At 37.2% G+C, this 17,897-nt stretch overlaps 1 protein-coding gene across 7 annotated transcripts in view; it reads left to right on the forward strand.

The window, feature by feature from the left end:
- TRIM44 (tripartite motif containing 44) overlaps window positions 1–17,897 on the forward strand; it is a 197,300-nt gene that overhangs the window by 114,684 nt on the left and 64,719 nt on the right. For 6 of the 7 annotated variants that reach the window (XM_077114426.1, XM_077114420.1, XM_077114421.1 and 3 more), the window contains one exon: window positions 3,861–3,880. The exons of the other annotated variant lie outside the window; for it this stretch is intronic. Coding sequence is in view for 3 of the 6 variants with exons in the window: in XM_077114422.1 (XP_076970537.1) it covers window positions 3,861–3,880 (20 nt within the window). In the remaining 3 variants the exon portion in view is untranslated. The remainder of the gene's footprint in view (window positions 1–3,860; window positions 3,881–17,897) is intronic. 7 annotated transcript variants of the gene reach the window in all.

A 17,897-nucleotide genomic window follows, 5' to 3' on the forward strand; every position in this document is an offset into this window, starting at 1 on the left:
ATTCTTATCATTGGTTTTGAAAATGACTATATCATTTAACTTTGCCAGAATTGAGTTAAAGCATTTTAAGAAACTCTGTGGCAAAGTCATATATTTTAAAAATGGTATGTCTTTATTTTTATTTGCATGCCATGAGCATTTCTACCTTGTGTCCCATTTGAGGGAGGAATACTAAGTTGCAGTGAAATAATACTAGAAAAACCTGGCTCAAATTGGGAAATCATTAAAAATGGTACATGCATGTTTTAAACATTCATTTCAAATATATATATATACAGTCTTTTGACCCAGCATCAAGGACATTCATTCATTCATTTATTTATTTGTAAGATTATGAGTTTGCTGTTTGCAGTTCAAAATCATATTTCTGTTCCATTTATGATGTCTAATTTAAGTCTCCTTAAGTGTCGGGTGGGAACTCATCAGAAGCAAGTTGATTGCAGAATCCTAGGTTTCTATAACTAATTTTTCCAAATATTTTGCACATATCTTACCTATAACAAAACTGACAGTAGTTCATTTTTATTGAATGCTTACAAAACATTTGACTTAGTTTTCATGTCAGAAACAACTCATGGAAGCACCAAAAAATCCTCTCTCACATACATTTTTTGTTATTAAATTGAACGTGTCATTATAAAGAGTTCAACTGGCATAAACAAGCTTAGGAACAAATATATTTGATTCTTGGTGACCACATATTTCTACTGATAGAAGTGGAAATGGGAGGCAAAATTAGTTTGTAACCTTTCAGCTGAGGGCATTCTAGGTGTGGCAAGCACTAGTATGTTTTGCAGATTTTGGGAGTGTTGTTTAAGAGGTTGTTTAAATGAAATTGGTGTTTAAAGACTTTCAGCTCTAAAATTCTGATTCTCTGAGATCAGAAATTCATTCATAAAAATGATAGAAATTAATCTCCTTAAATCCTTCTTATGTCTTGCTCTCCTTTTCTGTTCTTGAATAATTATTTGCTCTGTGCCTATAGTGAATACAGAGGTGAACAAAGCAGTTTCTCTTCTCAAGAAATTGAAATCCAAGGAAGGAGATACTATACAGAGCTGTCATGCGTTATTAGCCTAGAAGTATGCATCATTCAGATGTGAAAGACAGGGAAGGATTACCTTACTTGAATTGTGAGTGAGGAATAGTTTCTGAGTGAGGCTTGATTCCAAAGGATGGATAGAATTAACCAGGCTTTCAGAATAAGAGATGTGCATTTCGAGTAGTGGGAATAGCATGTGCATATCTTTTGTTGGCAAAGTTAGTAATCTTCTGAAAGTCTCCTGGCCTTTTCAAAATGGCCTTATAAATCGTGTGTGTGTGTGTGTGTGTGTGTGTGTGTGTGTGTGTTTTCTTTCATTCATTTATTCATTCTTTCAACAGTGAAACTCTCATCCTGGCCCCTCCATTCATTATAATGGTGATTGTCTCTGAAAAGAACCATGGTTCTTTTAGCAGCAAAAATAGGTGAACATAAAGCAGAACCTTGTGTTCATCTTCTATGTCTTTCTCGACTCTCCCTTAGAAATGTTATTAACAATTCAGAAGAAGTACAATATGACCACCATTTGTTGAAAACTTATAATGTACCAGATATTTGCTTAATGTCTACATAAATTTTCTCATTTATTTTAATCAACATAGTTACCCTGTGAGGTAAGAATTATGATCTTCATTTGCACATGAGGAAGCTGAACCTCAGAAGAGCTAAGTAAATTGCCAGGAGTCCCATAGTTGGAATTGATGAGCCAGAATTTGAAGCCATGTTTCTCTAACTCAGAATCTCTGTCTTTTAATCATTGTATCAGGATGTGTGATTATGAGAAAAACTTGCTTTAAATCATGGAAGGAAGTTCAGATACTTTTTTCCATATGGTTCTCCTATGTAATTATGCTTAAACATCTGAAGATAATTGAAAATTTGTATTAAGGTTTAATTGTGTCATTGATAGTTATGTAACTCATGTTAAATTTAAATTTTATGACTTTTTTTTACTAGATTATAGTTCCCATAAGACAAATCAATCAATCAAAATGCAAAGAAAGCTTCTGCCATTCCTGTATCCTCCCTATACCACTCACTCCACTTCTTTCTCAGAGTATGGATAAGTGCCTTCAGCACTATTTGATTTCTTAAGAGTCTGCTAAAAATGCCCTCCTTATTCACCCTCCAGTGTGTAATCTGACTTAAATAACCTTTCTGGCTACAGCCATCCTTTACAGTCTTATACCCTGGCAATCCTTTATCCCAGTCACATTCCTACCTCCCTGACCCCTCACCATCAGCATCCCCTTCCCATACCCTGCCCAAGACACACATATATACAACCTCATTCTCTAATTTCACAAATCTCAAAGTTCTTTGAACAAACAGTACATTTTTTTTCTTTTAAATCTCTGCCTTTGCTTTTGCCAGTACGATGCCCTTCCACTTTTCTCTGTACCTGGCCTGGGAAAAATCCTACTTATCCCTCAAGTACTAATATAAATGTCACCTTCTGTGTTAAGCCTTCCCTACCCTCTCTATGTAGCATCCATTGCTTCATTTTTGATTCTTAAAGCATTCTGTTCATGTCTTTGATAGCGCCCTTAACACATTTATCATAGTTAATTTTCTATCTGCCCATCTCCAGGCTCCTAATAGGGAAATCCTAGAAGGTTAGGTCATTGAGAGTTATTTAATGTTTTGCCCTCAGCACGCACATATAGTAGATTCTCAACAAATCATACTGATTTGCTACCAACATTGTTAAATAACTTTTATTAAGTGTTTCCTGTGTCTCAGGCACTGTGTTATCATTTAGATACATTATTTCATTTAATCTTCATATTCAGTTATCCCCAAATAACAAATTAAGAAATTGAAATTAGGAGAGTCAGAGTAGCTTAACCAAGGAAACACAGCAAGAAAGCAACAAAGCCAAAATATGAACCTATTCTCATCTGACTCCAGAGTTCATCCTCCTTTATACCAATAAGAACTGAAAAATAATTCATTAATTCTCTGGGGATTAATCAGCAGCTGAGAGATTCATTCTCTATAAGACCAATCCTGAGTGGTTAAAAAGGAGGATGTAAAAGAGATTCTGTCAAAAAAAATATGAGGTTCCCTTGGAAAGTCGAGTCTTTTGAATCTCATTGCAAAGGAATCTGCTGTGATCACTGACAATATCAGGTTGAAAGTGCACTACCTGGAAAAATAACACCTATACCTTCTTTTTGCAAAGAGTGAATGGGAGAAAGAAAAAAAGCCATTGTTTAGCCAAAGGGATGCTCTGGATCATCAAATGCTAAAACTACCCTTTTAAAGAGATCAGTTTCCAGATTAATTCATTAGTTTACACAAGGGCGTACAGCTAATAAGTAGCAGAACTTGGACTACAATCTCAATTTCCTCAGTCCCAGTTCAGTTCCCCTTCCAATAGTGTACTATATATTAGAGTTGCTGTGTTCATGTTTGGGGAAAAAAAAATGCTAGACCAAAGTAGAATGTCTTTGAAAGAAACAGCTTGATGCTTTTGGAGCTGGTCAGCTTCTTCCTAAGGCCTGTTACTATTTTGGGCTCTCAATAAATTCTGCCAGCTGTACATATAAAAAGGCAGGACTATTATTTAAGCTTCCTAACTCTCTGCATTTACTTCTCTACTTGCAAGGGCAAATTATCAGTTCATCTCTGCTGGACATTTTGAATATAGAGATTATATTAGTCCTTGACTTAGCCTTTAGATGTCCATTGATTTGTCTCTGGTACAATAAATGCACAAACCTACTTTCAGGTTAGGAGAAGAGAAAAGAAAGAAATCTAAACTGGTCTTTACATGATCTTGATTCTAATGCTGTTTCTTTCTATTGTTTTTCAGGGTGACGAGGAAGGACCTAGGTAAGATCATATTACTGCTGCTTTTTTGTTCTCTGAATTGAAGTAGAATGACATTTGTGGCCTTTTAATGCCCCATGAAATATGGACAGCCAAGGAACGGCACAGAAAAGGAATCTCCATCTTAAGCCAGGGCTTTGAAGATCTTATGTTGTGAGACTCTCATCTTCCTCCCCATCTCAGTTACTCCATTTCCAGTCTGTAACTTTCAGATAAAGGCTGACTTTAAAGTATCCAATGACAGTACTTTTCTTTATCCTTTAGCACATTCAGAATACCTGGCTAAGAAGAACAGATATTACACTAGAATGTTAATTAGGCTATCTTGCCGACTGACTAGATAAACTTTTGCATTGTTCTTTCTCATTGGAATTGGATTGCTTTTTTTTAATGGGGTCTGGATCCAATATTCTTTATTTCTGACCTATAGCATCTTTGTGTCTGGCTTATGATCTTGATCATAAGTATACAGAACTTTGTTTAGGGGGGAAAAAGAAGCTCCTTAGTGCTTCTGTATCACCATAGTTTGATGGAATTTAAAAGTGCATTTACTGTGGCTTCAATCTTGCAATGGTCCTGGATTTTGGTTTGCTTATCATTCTGTCATTCACTTCTAACAGTGACAGGTTCTAGAAATTGCTGCAGCTGGGCAATTTCACAATGAGGGACATTTGTACGATGTAAAATACAACATCCAAACAGGTCCCATCTGTCACATGGGCTCAAGCACTGTTGAGGCTACAAGATATCAGGCCACTGCTCTTCAATCTTAATTTTTAGCAAAAGCACCCTTTATCAAATGGATTTTAAGTAGAGCTCCAATGTGTAAAAATTTTTCTCTGGTTAAAATTAGGAACCACATTTCCTAATGAATCTTTTCTCTTCCTCAGATTAGACCCTGACTGGCTTTTGCAGAAGACTAGGGTTCCTCAGAACTCAGTTTGAAAATCACTATCTAGTTAAAGCCCTTCATTGAAAGAGGCTAAGTGAATTGTCCGAAGTACCCCTTCTTAGAAATCAAACAAATTCATTTCCTTCTATCTTCCCACTTCTTGACCCACTTTCTTAGTGCCTTTTGTAATTCCACATCTGCATTTTTGTGTGCTTCCCTCCCTTGGGACTGTGGTTTTCTGCCTCCACTCCAGAAGTGTATGAACCGACCTAGCTCCTTGTCTGCTGTGGCTAAAGCTACAGGCACCCTGCTTGAAACCTACCCAGCCTCACAGCCTCAAGAATCCCTTCAAACTCCATCCTCAGGAATAGGTCCCCTTATACTGTGGCTCAGTTTCTTCCTTACTTCCTTTTCCCCTTCATCCCTTCCTCCCTTTTATCCATTTAAAGTTTATTTGTTGTGACTGTACTGTGTGTCAAGCACTGTAACTAGGTGTACAATACATAGACGTGGTGTTTGCTTTCATGGATCTAGTGGGAGAAAAGAGTTAAACTGGGCAATGATACTGTGGGGGATGTGCTATAATAAAGGGAGTTTAGATTGCTTTGGAAAGGACTCCTAAGTCAGTTTTGAAGAATGAGGGGAGCTTATCAGAAAAGGTTGTATATAAACAGAACTCTGAAAGATGAGAAGGCAGGTAAAGGGGAAGCAAGGGTATGGATATTCCAGACATAGGGAGCAACTTGTATAAAAGCTCTAGACTGGCAAGGGAGGAGTAGAGGAAAGAAAGCAGATCCTTGTAAGCAGCCTTAAGGTATTTGAGCTCTATCCTGAAGGCAGTGGGAAGCCATTAAAGAATTTTAAACAGGAATTAACCTCAGTAGATTTGTATGTTTAAAGTCTTTCCTGCCAACAGAATGGAAACTGAATAGTAGGTTTATCAAAACAGTTGCCTCCTATAGTATAGGAGACTATTTAGACTAAGCTAGTGATGCTAGGAGCCTAAATCATCTTCTCTACTTATTGATCAAGTTTTCACCATTTTGCACAGACCTTAGGTTTAGACATACTCTTCAAATATCTTCTTGGCATTCCACCTCTTCTACTCTGAAGACTAGCTCTAGCTTCCTAAAATCCAGACCAAACAGCACACCGGACCTCCTTCTTCTCCAAAAAGAGAGTTCAAAGAAGACCATGATAAAGGATATATCTTAGTAGGTATATTGTATAGGCTCCACAGGAGAGAAGTGGCATTTCTGTTTTAAGGGAGTCTGATTATGAGGAACACATTTGTCTTTATGGCCACATGCCAGAGTCAGGTTGATTAGAAGAATACAAGAACTTTATGAAGAAAATAACTCCCTTCAGAGATACTATTCAATGTGAGATGCTGGCTTTAGAGTTTAATTACAGGTTAACTTCATGTCATTTTGACAAGACAGAGGTGAAGCATAGAATTTCTTTATTTGCAACCAAGATGTCAAGCTATCTTCCTGGAGCAAGGTTGCTATAGATGTCAGCAAAGATTCTTTTGGACTGGGATTTAAGAAAATCCTTTTTGGTACAATCTACACTTGAAAAACAGTTTCTAGTTTGGCAGAAAGAGGGAAGAGGAGTCATTTTCTTTTCAATGTCTAAATTCATACTTGTTGGTTCCACTCAGTTTGTTTATATGGAACTACCATTTGGCTCAGTTTATTCTAATTAGGATTTCAGGGTAGATTGCCTTTGATCTGAAATTTCTCTCACTTATGATATGCACTTTACCATTTCAACAAGCTGAACAGAATTTTGTTCCAAAGTCTTCTTTTTTTTTTTTTTTTTCTATGTACAATTTTTTTTTTATTAATTAAAGAAAGAATTAACAAAACAATTAGAAATCATTTCAATCTACATGTACAATCAGTAATTCTTAATAACATCACATAGTTGCATATTCATCATTTCTTAGTACATTTGCATCGATTTAGAAAAAGAAATAAAAAGACAACAGAATAAGAATTAAAACAATAATAGAAAGAAAAAAAACAAAAAAAACAAAAACAAAAAACCTATACCTCACATGCAGCTTCATTCAGTGTTTTAACATAATTGCATTACAATTGGGTAGTATTGTGCTGTCCATTTCTGAGTTTTTATATCCAGTCCCGTTGTACAGTCTGTATCCCTTCATCTCCAATTATCCCTTCTCTTTTTTTTTTTTTTTTTAATTAACGGAAAAAAAGAAATTAACCCAACATTTAGAGATCATACCATTCTACACATGCAATCATTAATTCTTAACATCATCACATAGATGCATGATCATCATTTCTTAGTACATTTGCATTGGTTTAGAAGAACTAGCAACATAACCGAAAAAGATATAGAATGTTCAAAGTCTTCTTTATTGCTAACAGTATTAAATGGGGGTTTGATATAAAAGGGAGATGGAAAGGAAGTCTCCCTGCACAGAAGGTAAAAGAGAAGTGAACCTGGAGGCCCTGAGTTCCAGGTCTGCCTGGATCGTTCGGATTCTTGTCCCCTTTGCCAGTATTCTTACCACATAACCATTTTCCCACTGTCTGCACAGAAGTCTACAAGAAAATTAGATACCAACCAGTCTCCACAATGATAGGAACATAGGAAATTTTGTCCTCTTGAAAAGTATTTGTGATAGACTGTTTTTTTTTGTATGCTGTATGGTGGTGGTCACATTTCATTCTTTTTCTATGTGACTATCCTGCTATTGCAACACCATTTGTTGAATTTTTTTTAATTTTTTGTCGGGGTGGGGGAGGCGTGTATGGGCCAGTAATCGAACTCAGGTCTCCTACATGGCAGGTGAGAATTCTACCACTGAACTACCCTTGCATCCCCATAATGGACTTTTTATTTCTTCCCTTCTTACCAGCTGGAATCTCACTGCCTTCTTTCCTGTTTTCATAACTTCCCTAGCTCTTTGTGCTGGTTTGAAAGGGTGTATGTACCCTAGAAAAGCCATGTTTTAATCTTTTTTTTTTTATTATTAATTAAAAAAAATTAACTAACACAACATTTAGAAATCATTCCATTCTACATATGCAATCAGTAATTCTTAATATCATCACATAGATGTATGATCATCATTTCTTAGTACATTTGCATAGATTTAGAAAAAGAAATAGCAAGACAACAGAAAAAGAAATAAAATGATAATATAGAGAAAAAAATAAAAATAAAAAATATATATAAAAAACAAACAAACAAAAAAAACTATAGCTCAGATGCAGCTTCATTCAGTGTTTTAACATAATTACATTACAATTAGGTATATTGTGCTGTCCATTTTTGAGTTTTTGTATCTAGTCCTGTTGCACAGTCTGTATCCCTTCAGCTCCAATTACCCATTATCTTACCCTGTTTCTAACTCCTGCTGGTCTCTGTTACCAATGACATATTCCAAGTTTATTCTCGAATGTCCGTTCACATCAGTGGGACCATACAGTATTTGTCCTTTAGTTTTTGGCTAGTCTTACTCAGCATAATATTCTCTAGGTCCATCCATGTTATTACATGCTTCATAAGTTTATTCTGTCTTAAAGCTGCATAATATTCCATCATATGTATATACCACAGTTTGTTTAGCCACTCGTCTGTTGATGGACATTTTGGCTGTTTCCATCTCTTTGCAATTGTAAATAATGCTGCTATAAACATTGGTGTGCAAATGTCCGTTTGTGTCTTTGCCCTTAAGTCCTTTGAGTAGATACCTAGCAATGGTATTGCTGGGTCGTATGGCAATTCTATATTCAGTTTTTTGAGGAACCGCCAAACTGCCTTCCACAGTGGTTGCACAATTTGACATTTCCACCAACAGTGGATAAGTGTGCCTCTTTCTCCGCATCCTCTCCAGCACTTGTCATTTTCTGTTTTGTTGATAATGGCCATTCTGGTGGGTGTGAGATGATATCTCATTGTGGTTTTGATTTGCATTTCTCTAATGACCAGGGACATTGAGCATCTCTTCATGTGCCTTTTGGCCATTTGTATTTCCTCTTCTGAGAGGTGTCTGTTCAAGTCTTTTTCCCGTTTTGTAATTGGGTTGGCTGTCTTTTTGTTGTTGAGATGAACAATCTCTTTATAAATTCTGGATACTAGACCTTTATCTGATATGTTGTTTCCAAATATTGTCTCCCATTGTGTAGGCTGTCTTTCTACTTTCTTGATTAAGTTCTTTGGTGCGCAAAAGTGTTTAATTTTGAGGAGCTCCCATTTATTTCTTTCTTTTTTCAGTGCTCTTGCTTTAGGTTTAATGTCCATAAAACCGCCCCCAATTGTAAGTTTCATAAGATATCTCCCTACCTTTTCTTCTAACTGTTTTATGGTCTTAGGCCTAATGTTTAGATCTTTGATCCATTTTGAGTTAACTTTTGTATAGGGTGTGAGATACGGGTCCTCTTTCATTCTTTTACATATGGATATCCAGTTCTCTAGGCACCATTTATTGAAGAGACTGTTCTGTCCCAGGTGAATTGGCCATGTTTTAATCTTAATCCCACTTTGTAAAGGTAGCCATTTCTTCTAATCCCTATTCAGTACTGTAATGTTTGAAACTTTAATTAGATTATCTCCCTGAATATGTGACTCAATCAAGAGTGGTTGTTAAACAGGATTAGGTGGAGACATGTCTCCACCCATTCTAGGTGGGTCTTGATTACTTTACTGGAATCCTGTAAAAAAGGAAACATTTTGGTGAAAGCTTGAGAATCTGAGAGAGCAGAGAACGCCACAGCACCACAAAGCAAAGAGTCTACCAGCCAGAGACTTTTGGAGATAAAAGAGAGAAAATGCCTCCTGGATAGCTGAAGAGGAAGCTAGCAAATGACGCAGTGTTGGCCATGTGCTCTTCCAGCCAAGGGAGAAACCCTGACTGTGTTCACCATGTGCCTTTCCACTTGAGAGAGAAACCCTGAACTTCATCAGCCTTCTTGAACCAAGATATCTTTCCCTGGATGCCTTAGATTGAACATTTCTATAGACTTGTTTTAATTGGGATATTTTTTTGGCCTTAGAACTGTAAACTAGCAATTTATTAAATTCTGCTTTTTAAAAGCCATCCCGTCTAAGCCCAGCTCTGCAAGTGAAATCATTGCCCTCCCCTCTATGTGGGACATGGCATCCAGGGGTGAAAATCTCCCTGGAGATGTGGGAGATGACTCCCAGGGATGAATCCAGACCTGGCACTGTGGGATCAACATAACATCCTGACCAAAAAGGAGAAAAGAAGTATAATTAATAAAGTATCAGTGGCAGAGAAAATTTAAATAGAGTCTAGAGGCTACTATGCAGGTTACTCTTATGCAAGCTTCAAGTAGACCTTACTACCTACCATAACCTGCCAGCCCCCAACCAGGACCATTCCAGCCAATCTTAAAAGACACCTAGGGCAATATATAAGATTCCACAAGGGTTCCATGCACTAGAGTAACTTTCCAGAAACCTACAACCTCCAGATGGGTCCCTGGTTCAAAAAAGTCCTGAAACCTAGCTCAGCCTCTCTAGAACATCAGATAGTCCCACTTCCCTACCCCACATTAGTGATAGACTCTTCCAATACCAAAAATTTAGAATTGCCATCCAAATAACGCCAAAGAGAGGTATGGAGAGATCAAAGTTGATGGTGGAATTATACACAGAAGATAGTACTTAACAAATAAATATGAATGCTGAATCATTAAGTTGATATCTCTGTTAGTCTCCAGTATTTTAGAGCAGCTAGAAGTAAAAACCTAAACTTGTGACATTGTAACCCATGTCAAAGTGTGAAATATGTTCTACAACTAATTGTGGTGCTGTGTTTTGAAATTTATAGCTTTTTTGTATATATGTTATTTTTCACAAAAAAAGGAAAAAAAAGTCAATTGTGATGATAAAGAAGTATTTAAGCCCTCTAGCCTCCTATATTCTGGGGCAGCTAAAAAATATGAAAGGATTGTATGGTAGCCCATGAGAAACTCTGAGATCTGTCCTGAAACCACTTGTTGAAGAGTGCTTTGAAAACTATTGCTTTTTTATTTCTTTGCCTTGTATATATGTTATACTATACAATAAAAAAAGTTAAAAAAAATATTTTAAAAAAGCCATTCCGTTGCTGGTATATTGCATTCCGGCAGCTAGCAAACTAGAACACTCTTTGACATGCAGTAGCCAAATATTATGCTTTAGGTCATGTCTATTCCTTGCCCTGAGTTTTATTGTGTAGTTGACTACTAATCAACAGCAATTGTAATCATAGCTACCATTTATTGAAAGTTTACTATGTACATAGTGTGTTATGTATGTTGTCATTTAATCCTCATACAAACCTTATGATGTACTTATTAGCCCATTTGTCAAGTGAGTAAATTAATGCTCAGAGAGATTAACTTGCCCTTGACCACAGCTAGCAAGTGGCAGAGCTAGAACTTGAATCTATGCCAGATTCAGGGCTCATGCCCTCAACCACCATTCATACAACCTCCAGGCCAGTACAGTTCTCTCTGTAATTCTTTATGAAAATCAGGAGTATTTGTGCCCTTAGAGGGTCATTTTGTTCTCATTCTTTTAACCTGGGAGTTCTTACTTGCTTTGACATTGAATTGTTTTAGCCTCTTGTTTTCTGCGACTGCTTTTCCTCTCCTTAGCCTCTGTCATAAAGAGATATTTCATCATACCTCATCCTCACACTGTGCCCTTGAGGGTCAGTAGCAAAAAAGAGGTGCTTTTGGACTCCCTGGGGGACAGCCAATGAAGTCTTCCTTTGACCCCACAGAAGGGCAGCCTGTTGCTTCTCTATCTGACAGTTTCCTCATATCCAGTTTACACAGTCATGTAGATGGCAGGCATTCTTGGAGGAACAAAGTTCTAATATGTAGAACATGGCTGCTAACCACTGTGGAATCATTTTTAAGAGGGTGTCTATGAAGCCAGGAATGATTTTTTTCCCAAGCAAAAAAAAAAAGCAATTTATACTACTTTTGGCAGCAATTTTCTGTCTTCTCTGTGCTATTATGGGAGATTTTGTGTTTGCTTCCTCATAGATTGGCTCCTTCTCTACTCCTTCTGGAGCCTGCTGAGAATTAATATATATTTGAGGAAAGGGGTAGCAGTAGGATCTGCTGTCTTGAAAACTAGTGGATGGTGGGAGGAAGTCAGAAAGAGAAAGACCCTTAAACTCTTGTCCTCATAGGAGAATGAGCAAGATCAATATTAAATTTTGATTTGCTGTTGAGATTTTCTTGATTTTTTTTAAGAGGAAAATGACTTTTTAATAGGGACAGCCATACTTGAAACTTTTGTAGACTTTTTCATTTTCAAAGCTGGCTCCTTTTGACTAAACACCCCTGCTGAAATCAGTGTAAATCTAACCCATGCTGTTTTCTATGATCAAACAGGAAGCATGTTCTGTAGGAATAGATGCTGAAGGAGAGTAAGCAGACCTAGCTTCTATTCTTGGTTCTGCCTGTGACTGACTCACTCTGTGACCTTGGGCAAGTCATTTAATTTCTCTATAATCTGTCAGTTTTTTCCCTGTAAATACTAGCTTTACCCTCCCTAACCTGGTTTGTGGATTTGTTGTGTGGAGGAATACAAGTCTTGCATCGAATATGGGGTAGAAATAATCTGCTTATAGATTCTCTAATTTGATAGATTTTTTTTTAATCTTTTCAATTTTGTTTCTTGAAACATTATCTTGGAGCTAGGTACTGTTTTTTCCCCATCTCAAATAACAACCATATATTCTTAGGCAAGATATTTCTCTTTCTATCTATTTGTAGAGATGAAAAGACTAAATCAGTGATACTCTTTGGTTTCTTTTGTCCTCTGATTACAGATTAATGGTTTGACTGTTAAATTTTCATTTCAGGAGGCCTAGCTGGAAGCCAAAAAAAAGGGCTCTGATAGTTGTGACATGAAATGGAACCATCATGGCTCCTTACTGTGCAGAGTAGAATTCTAACATCTAAGTTGAACTTCAGCTTAGAGTCTCCTTTTGTTTGTTTGTTTGTTTGGGGGTGCATGGGCTGGGAATCAAACCCGGTTTTCCCTCATGGCAGGTTAGCATTCTGCCACTGAACCACCCATCCACCCCCTAAAGAGTCTCTTAACAGTCACATTTCCCCTGTTAAGAAGTCTGTACTTTGTTTCTCCATGCCAGTGTGGATTATTTATCCATTATTTCTGCCAGATGAAGGATATAAGCCATGCTAATCATAATGCTGCATGTTTGTAATAAATGCAAGCCTCCTTGCTCAGTAATTGATTTTCAGATATTTGCCTGTGTGAGCCGCAGCTTATCTTGTACATGTTGTTGTAGAGCCAGAGAATCCATTTGTGATTAGAAAATTCACCTGAAGTTCCTCTTGCTTATCTGCCTAACCCTAGAAATGCTAGCTCGAAGTAGCCTCTACTCTAACGTGTATTTCCCTACCTCTTCTGACTTTAGAGTACTAAGAAAAAGGAGAAAGGAGCCTGGATGTCACTTTGCCTACTATTCTGATCAACTTTTGTTTTCCATCTAATATATCCAATATAGTAGTTATGATGCTTGGCAGGCCGCTTTATTTATATTCACTTCAAAGATTATCAGTATAGCATTTGCCACTAGTAGCTCTGTTCACTGATCTATCAGATGGGAAACACAGCAGAGGAATTCTTACGTTCATTTTTTACAACAAACATTTTAGAATGATTACCATGTTCTAGACCCTATGCTAGGCCTCAGGGATATAAGACTTTGTTCCTGTTTTTAAAGATGTTATAGTCTAGATTGAAAGAGAAAACTTAATAAATATAATTTCATACTTAATTGCACTATAATAATTATTATGATAATATATATTGTAAATAAGCATTTATTGAGTGCCAAGCATGTATCAGTACAATAATTACTTCCAGCATTTACATGTATTATCTCATTTGTTCCTCACAGCAGTTCTAAAAAGGGATTGATCTGAGATGAGAAAACTGAGTCACTCAGAAACAGACTATTTCACCAGCTCTACCAGTTTTCAGTTATGTTACCTCATGTGTGTATAACCTTTATGTAACTTTCCTTTTTCAAAGTCCAGCACAAATGTTTTTCTGATTATCTGTTCTGAGTTATTTGTACCCTATTCTATATCCAATGTATTTATTATAGAATGTCAGTGTAGTGCAGTGTTTAAAACTTTTAAGGGTAGGTAGAAGTAGATTTTTCCGGATGAAAAGGGTAGGAAGGCAATCCAAGCAAAGAGATCAGGAAGTAGAAAAGTTTAGAGGAATGAAAGCACATGTGCTGTGTGGGGACTCGTGAGAAACTCCGTGACTGGGCTGTGGCAGGAGATGAGGTTGAATCTACCTTGTAAAGGGTCTTTTATGCCATGTTGAGAATTAAAGAGTTTACACTGTGTTCTGTTGGACTTTACCCCTTGACTACATTTCCTTATCTGTATAAGAAATGGACAGGCTTCTGAATTTTAACGGTTTTTCCTCTAGTTACATCTCATGATTTGTTGTGGGTAAATTGTTTGCTTTCTTTATGCCTCAATTTACCTATCAAAATAGCACATCCTATTATACTTAAGGGACAAATATGCTGTGAAATATTGAAAGTATTCTCCTTTTGGGGTTTCCTCTTTTACATGGAAAGTGAGGAACTGAGATACAGTAGTTGGAAATTTGACCGCTCCTGCCTTCGTCTAGCTTAAAATCAAGTTTAGAAAGTAATTACCTAGTTCCTTCTAAATTAGTGGGAAAAAGAAATACTAAAGCACCAACCTTTCCTGAATATATTTAAGGCTATAGATGTTCTGCTTAAAATCTAGCCAAAGAATGAAGTTGATGTGAAAGAATGCCAGATTTGTCCCTGAGTTAAATCTAGTCCAAAAGCATTTAACTGGTGCCTACTTCTCTTCTCCCTTGTTTGTCTTCATAGCCATTTTGGACTGGTGTGTTCATTTGTTAATGCTGCTGGAATGTAGTATACTAGAAATAGGTTGGCTTTTATAAAGGGAATGTATTACATTACACATTTACAATTCTCAGTCCATAAAACTGTCCAACCTAAGGCATTTAGGGAAAAATATTTTGACTCAAGAAAGACAGATGGGTCCAGAATACCTCTGTCAACTGAGAAGGCATGTGGCTGGGGTCTGCTGATCCTTTTGCTTTTGGTTTCAAACAGCTTCCCTGGGGGTGTTTTCTTTCTGCATCTCCAAATGTCTGTCTGCATTAGCTCTTTAGCAGCTCTTCTGTAGGTGTCTACATCTCTGTTTCTCCAAAATGTTTTCCCTTTTAAAGGACTCCAGTTAAGACCCACTTGAATGGGCAGAGTCACATCTCCATCTAATCAAAAGGCCAGAAACACAATTTAGTGGGTTAGTTTCTATGGAAATAATGTAATCAAAGGTTTCCAACCTACAGAATAGGTCTGACCCCAGAAGATTGGATCAAGATTAAAACATGGCTTTTCTGGGGTACGTAATAGTTTAAAACTGGCACAACTGGCGTTAAGCATAATAGATTTTAGGAAATGACAGAACCCCATCTGTATTTTCCTTTAACTAAATTTGATGTCTTTGATCATGCACCCCTTCCCTGTAGGCAGTCACAGCAAAATTATTTTTAGTCCTATCTTTTTCATTTTAGGACAAACTTACTGAGCTCACGTATCTACTTGTTTCTTCCCAGTGAAAAGCAGGCAAGAAGTCAACAGTTCTATTTTCCTAACAACAGCTTCCAAAGGTCCTTCCTTTTCTTTGTACACTCTCTGGTTGAACTGCATTCATCTCTTTATCCAGAGACCCACAGCAAGCATCTGTAACAGATGCTGAGAGCACAAGATGGTGTTTTTGTTTCTTTTTTCTTTCAAAAGATAGTGTATATATATAGTTTAGAGTCAAGGAGTGCAGGTTTCCTTAAAATTAGAGCTGCAAGAAGGTAGCTTCACAACTTTCAAAAAGGTAGACAAAGACTGAGATAAAACTGAGTTACCCTAAATGGTGGGGGCCAAGAGCCTTGTGCTTGTTTATACTCAGCACATGAACATGAGTGGTTACAGGTTCATAAAAGAAATAAGCAGGAGTTTCAGGGAAGAAAAACACTTTCTTATATAAATGCCTAATTCCCCTCACTCCTTAGTTCCACTACCAAATTGTTCCTGGTAGATTGCAGTGCGTTTGTAAAATGGAAAAGCATTTTGTTTCCTCAGTGAGTACGTCTCCTTACCCTCTGATTCTATCAATTCTATTTAAAGGAAAGTGCGATTTACCATGAGAAAAATAGTACAGAGAGAGAGTAGCTGACAGAATTGCAGCAAAGGCAGGAAGAAAAGCATTTGTCAGCTGCCTCTACTTGCTGCTCTTGTCCTAGGTACTGTTGGGCAGTTTATCCCACCTACACAGGCATTGTCACTCAGACTAGGACCAGTAAAAATGAACTGAGCTGCCAACTTTGCTATGACTTTCAAGGCTGTCCAGAATTAACAGCTAAACAGCAATAAGAGTGATATCTTTATACTGAACATTAATTATGAGCCAGACCTACATATATTGTCTCAAAACTTTAAAACCACTCTGCGGGATAGTTATTCTAACATCCTTTTTGCAGATGAACAAATTGATGTTATAAGAGGTCAGGTGACTAAGTTGCACACAGTTAAAAAGTGACTCAATCAGGGTTAAAACCCCAGTCTATCAGGCTTAAAATTCTATGATTTCAACCACTATACTATAATGCCTTTATCAGTAGTTGGAAGATTCATATATGTCTTCGGTGGGAGCAAATGAAGCTAATGGATGGGACAGTGACAAACCAACAGGGGTTTGGCATTTTATCGAAAAATTTTTTTCATTTTCTTTTCTCAATGCTGACAAGCAGTTTGAGAAGAAAGTTGAGGTGGGAATTACCAGGAAAGTGCCTGAAATGGAATTAACAGGAACTTCTCTCCCTAGACAGGTAAACATTGGTTTACTCCCTAGCTTTTATGGAGCCAGTAACTGCCATTACCTCTTCTGAAAGAGTCACTGTTCACCCAGTGGCAGGTGCAGGCCAATTGTCGTCATGGCAACGGCAGGAGAAGCAAGCAGTTTAATTGCAGAACTGATAATTAACTGGGTGGTGGGATGGGGGTGGGGTGGGAGATACGGGGGGATAATTGTTGCAGGAGGAAAACTTTGCAATTACCAACAAGCTGCATAGATGAAAAGGCCAGGTACAGATGCTTCAGCCCAGCATGCCCCTGGCATTCGGCACTCATTCCCCCGGTTAGGAATTTTTGACAAACTTAAAATGAAGAGTTGAGTCCCCAGCCAGCCAAGCCTCTTTAAGGAACCACATGAGGAAAGAGGATTGTTGCATAGGCTGTGAAAAGAAATGCAGGGGGCCGGATGAATGATTCCCCTTAAATGACACCAGCCTGCCAGAAACATTCCAGAAATGCCAGCTAAACTCTGCTGGAAGAATTCATGCCTGGAAATAAAACAGGACTCAAAAAGCAAATCTGTCATGAAGTTTCTACTTCTGTGAATGGAATGCGGGAAAATGGTTTATCAGAAAGAAAATCAAAGGTTATGAACTGTTCTTTAGATATTTGAGCATTACAGCTATAGTTTGTCAGCCCCTCAGAGATTATAATGATGATAGTAGCTAAATACTCCACATAGATTCTCTATTTTATTTAATCCTCACAACAACCTAGGAGGAAGGAGCTACTGTTCCCCTCATAAAGATGTTCAGTACCTTTAAGATCACTGAAGCTAGGAAATCAGTATATTAAATACTGTTATTCTACTGATTGATTTTTATAAAATACAATCTATACTATTTTATGGGGATATCATGGTTCTAATCTAGAACAAAATCAGACTTAAGTATATATATAAACAATTTACAATAAAAAGGAAAACAGTATTTTTTTTCCTAGTAAAATAAGGTAAGCTACGAGATAAAAATTACCAAATGAACAATATTGTAGAATGTCCTATAGTGCTTTCAGATCTGTCAGGCTTATAATTTAAGATTAACCCTATATCCCAGTCCCAGATCAGGTGAATAAGTGTGAGTCATGGTTCCTTCATAACTTGTTTCTGTGGCTCAGAGTAGGTTAAAAGCTTGGAAAAGGAAGTGATTTGGTGATATTACATAATG

This window comes from Tamandua tetradactyla, chromosome 8 (assembly GCF_023851605.1).
Source record: "Tamandua tetradactyla isolate mTamTet1 chromosome 8, mTamTet1.pri, whole genome shotgun sequence".
NCBI lineage: Eukaryota > Metazoa > Chordata > Mammalia > Pilosa > Myrmecophagidae > Tamandua > Tamandua tetradactyla.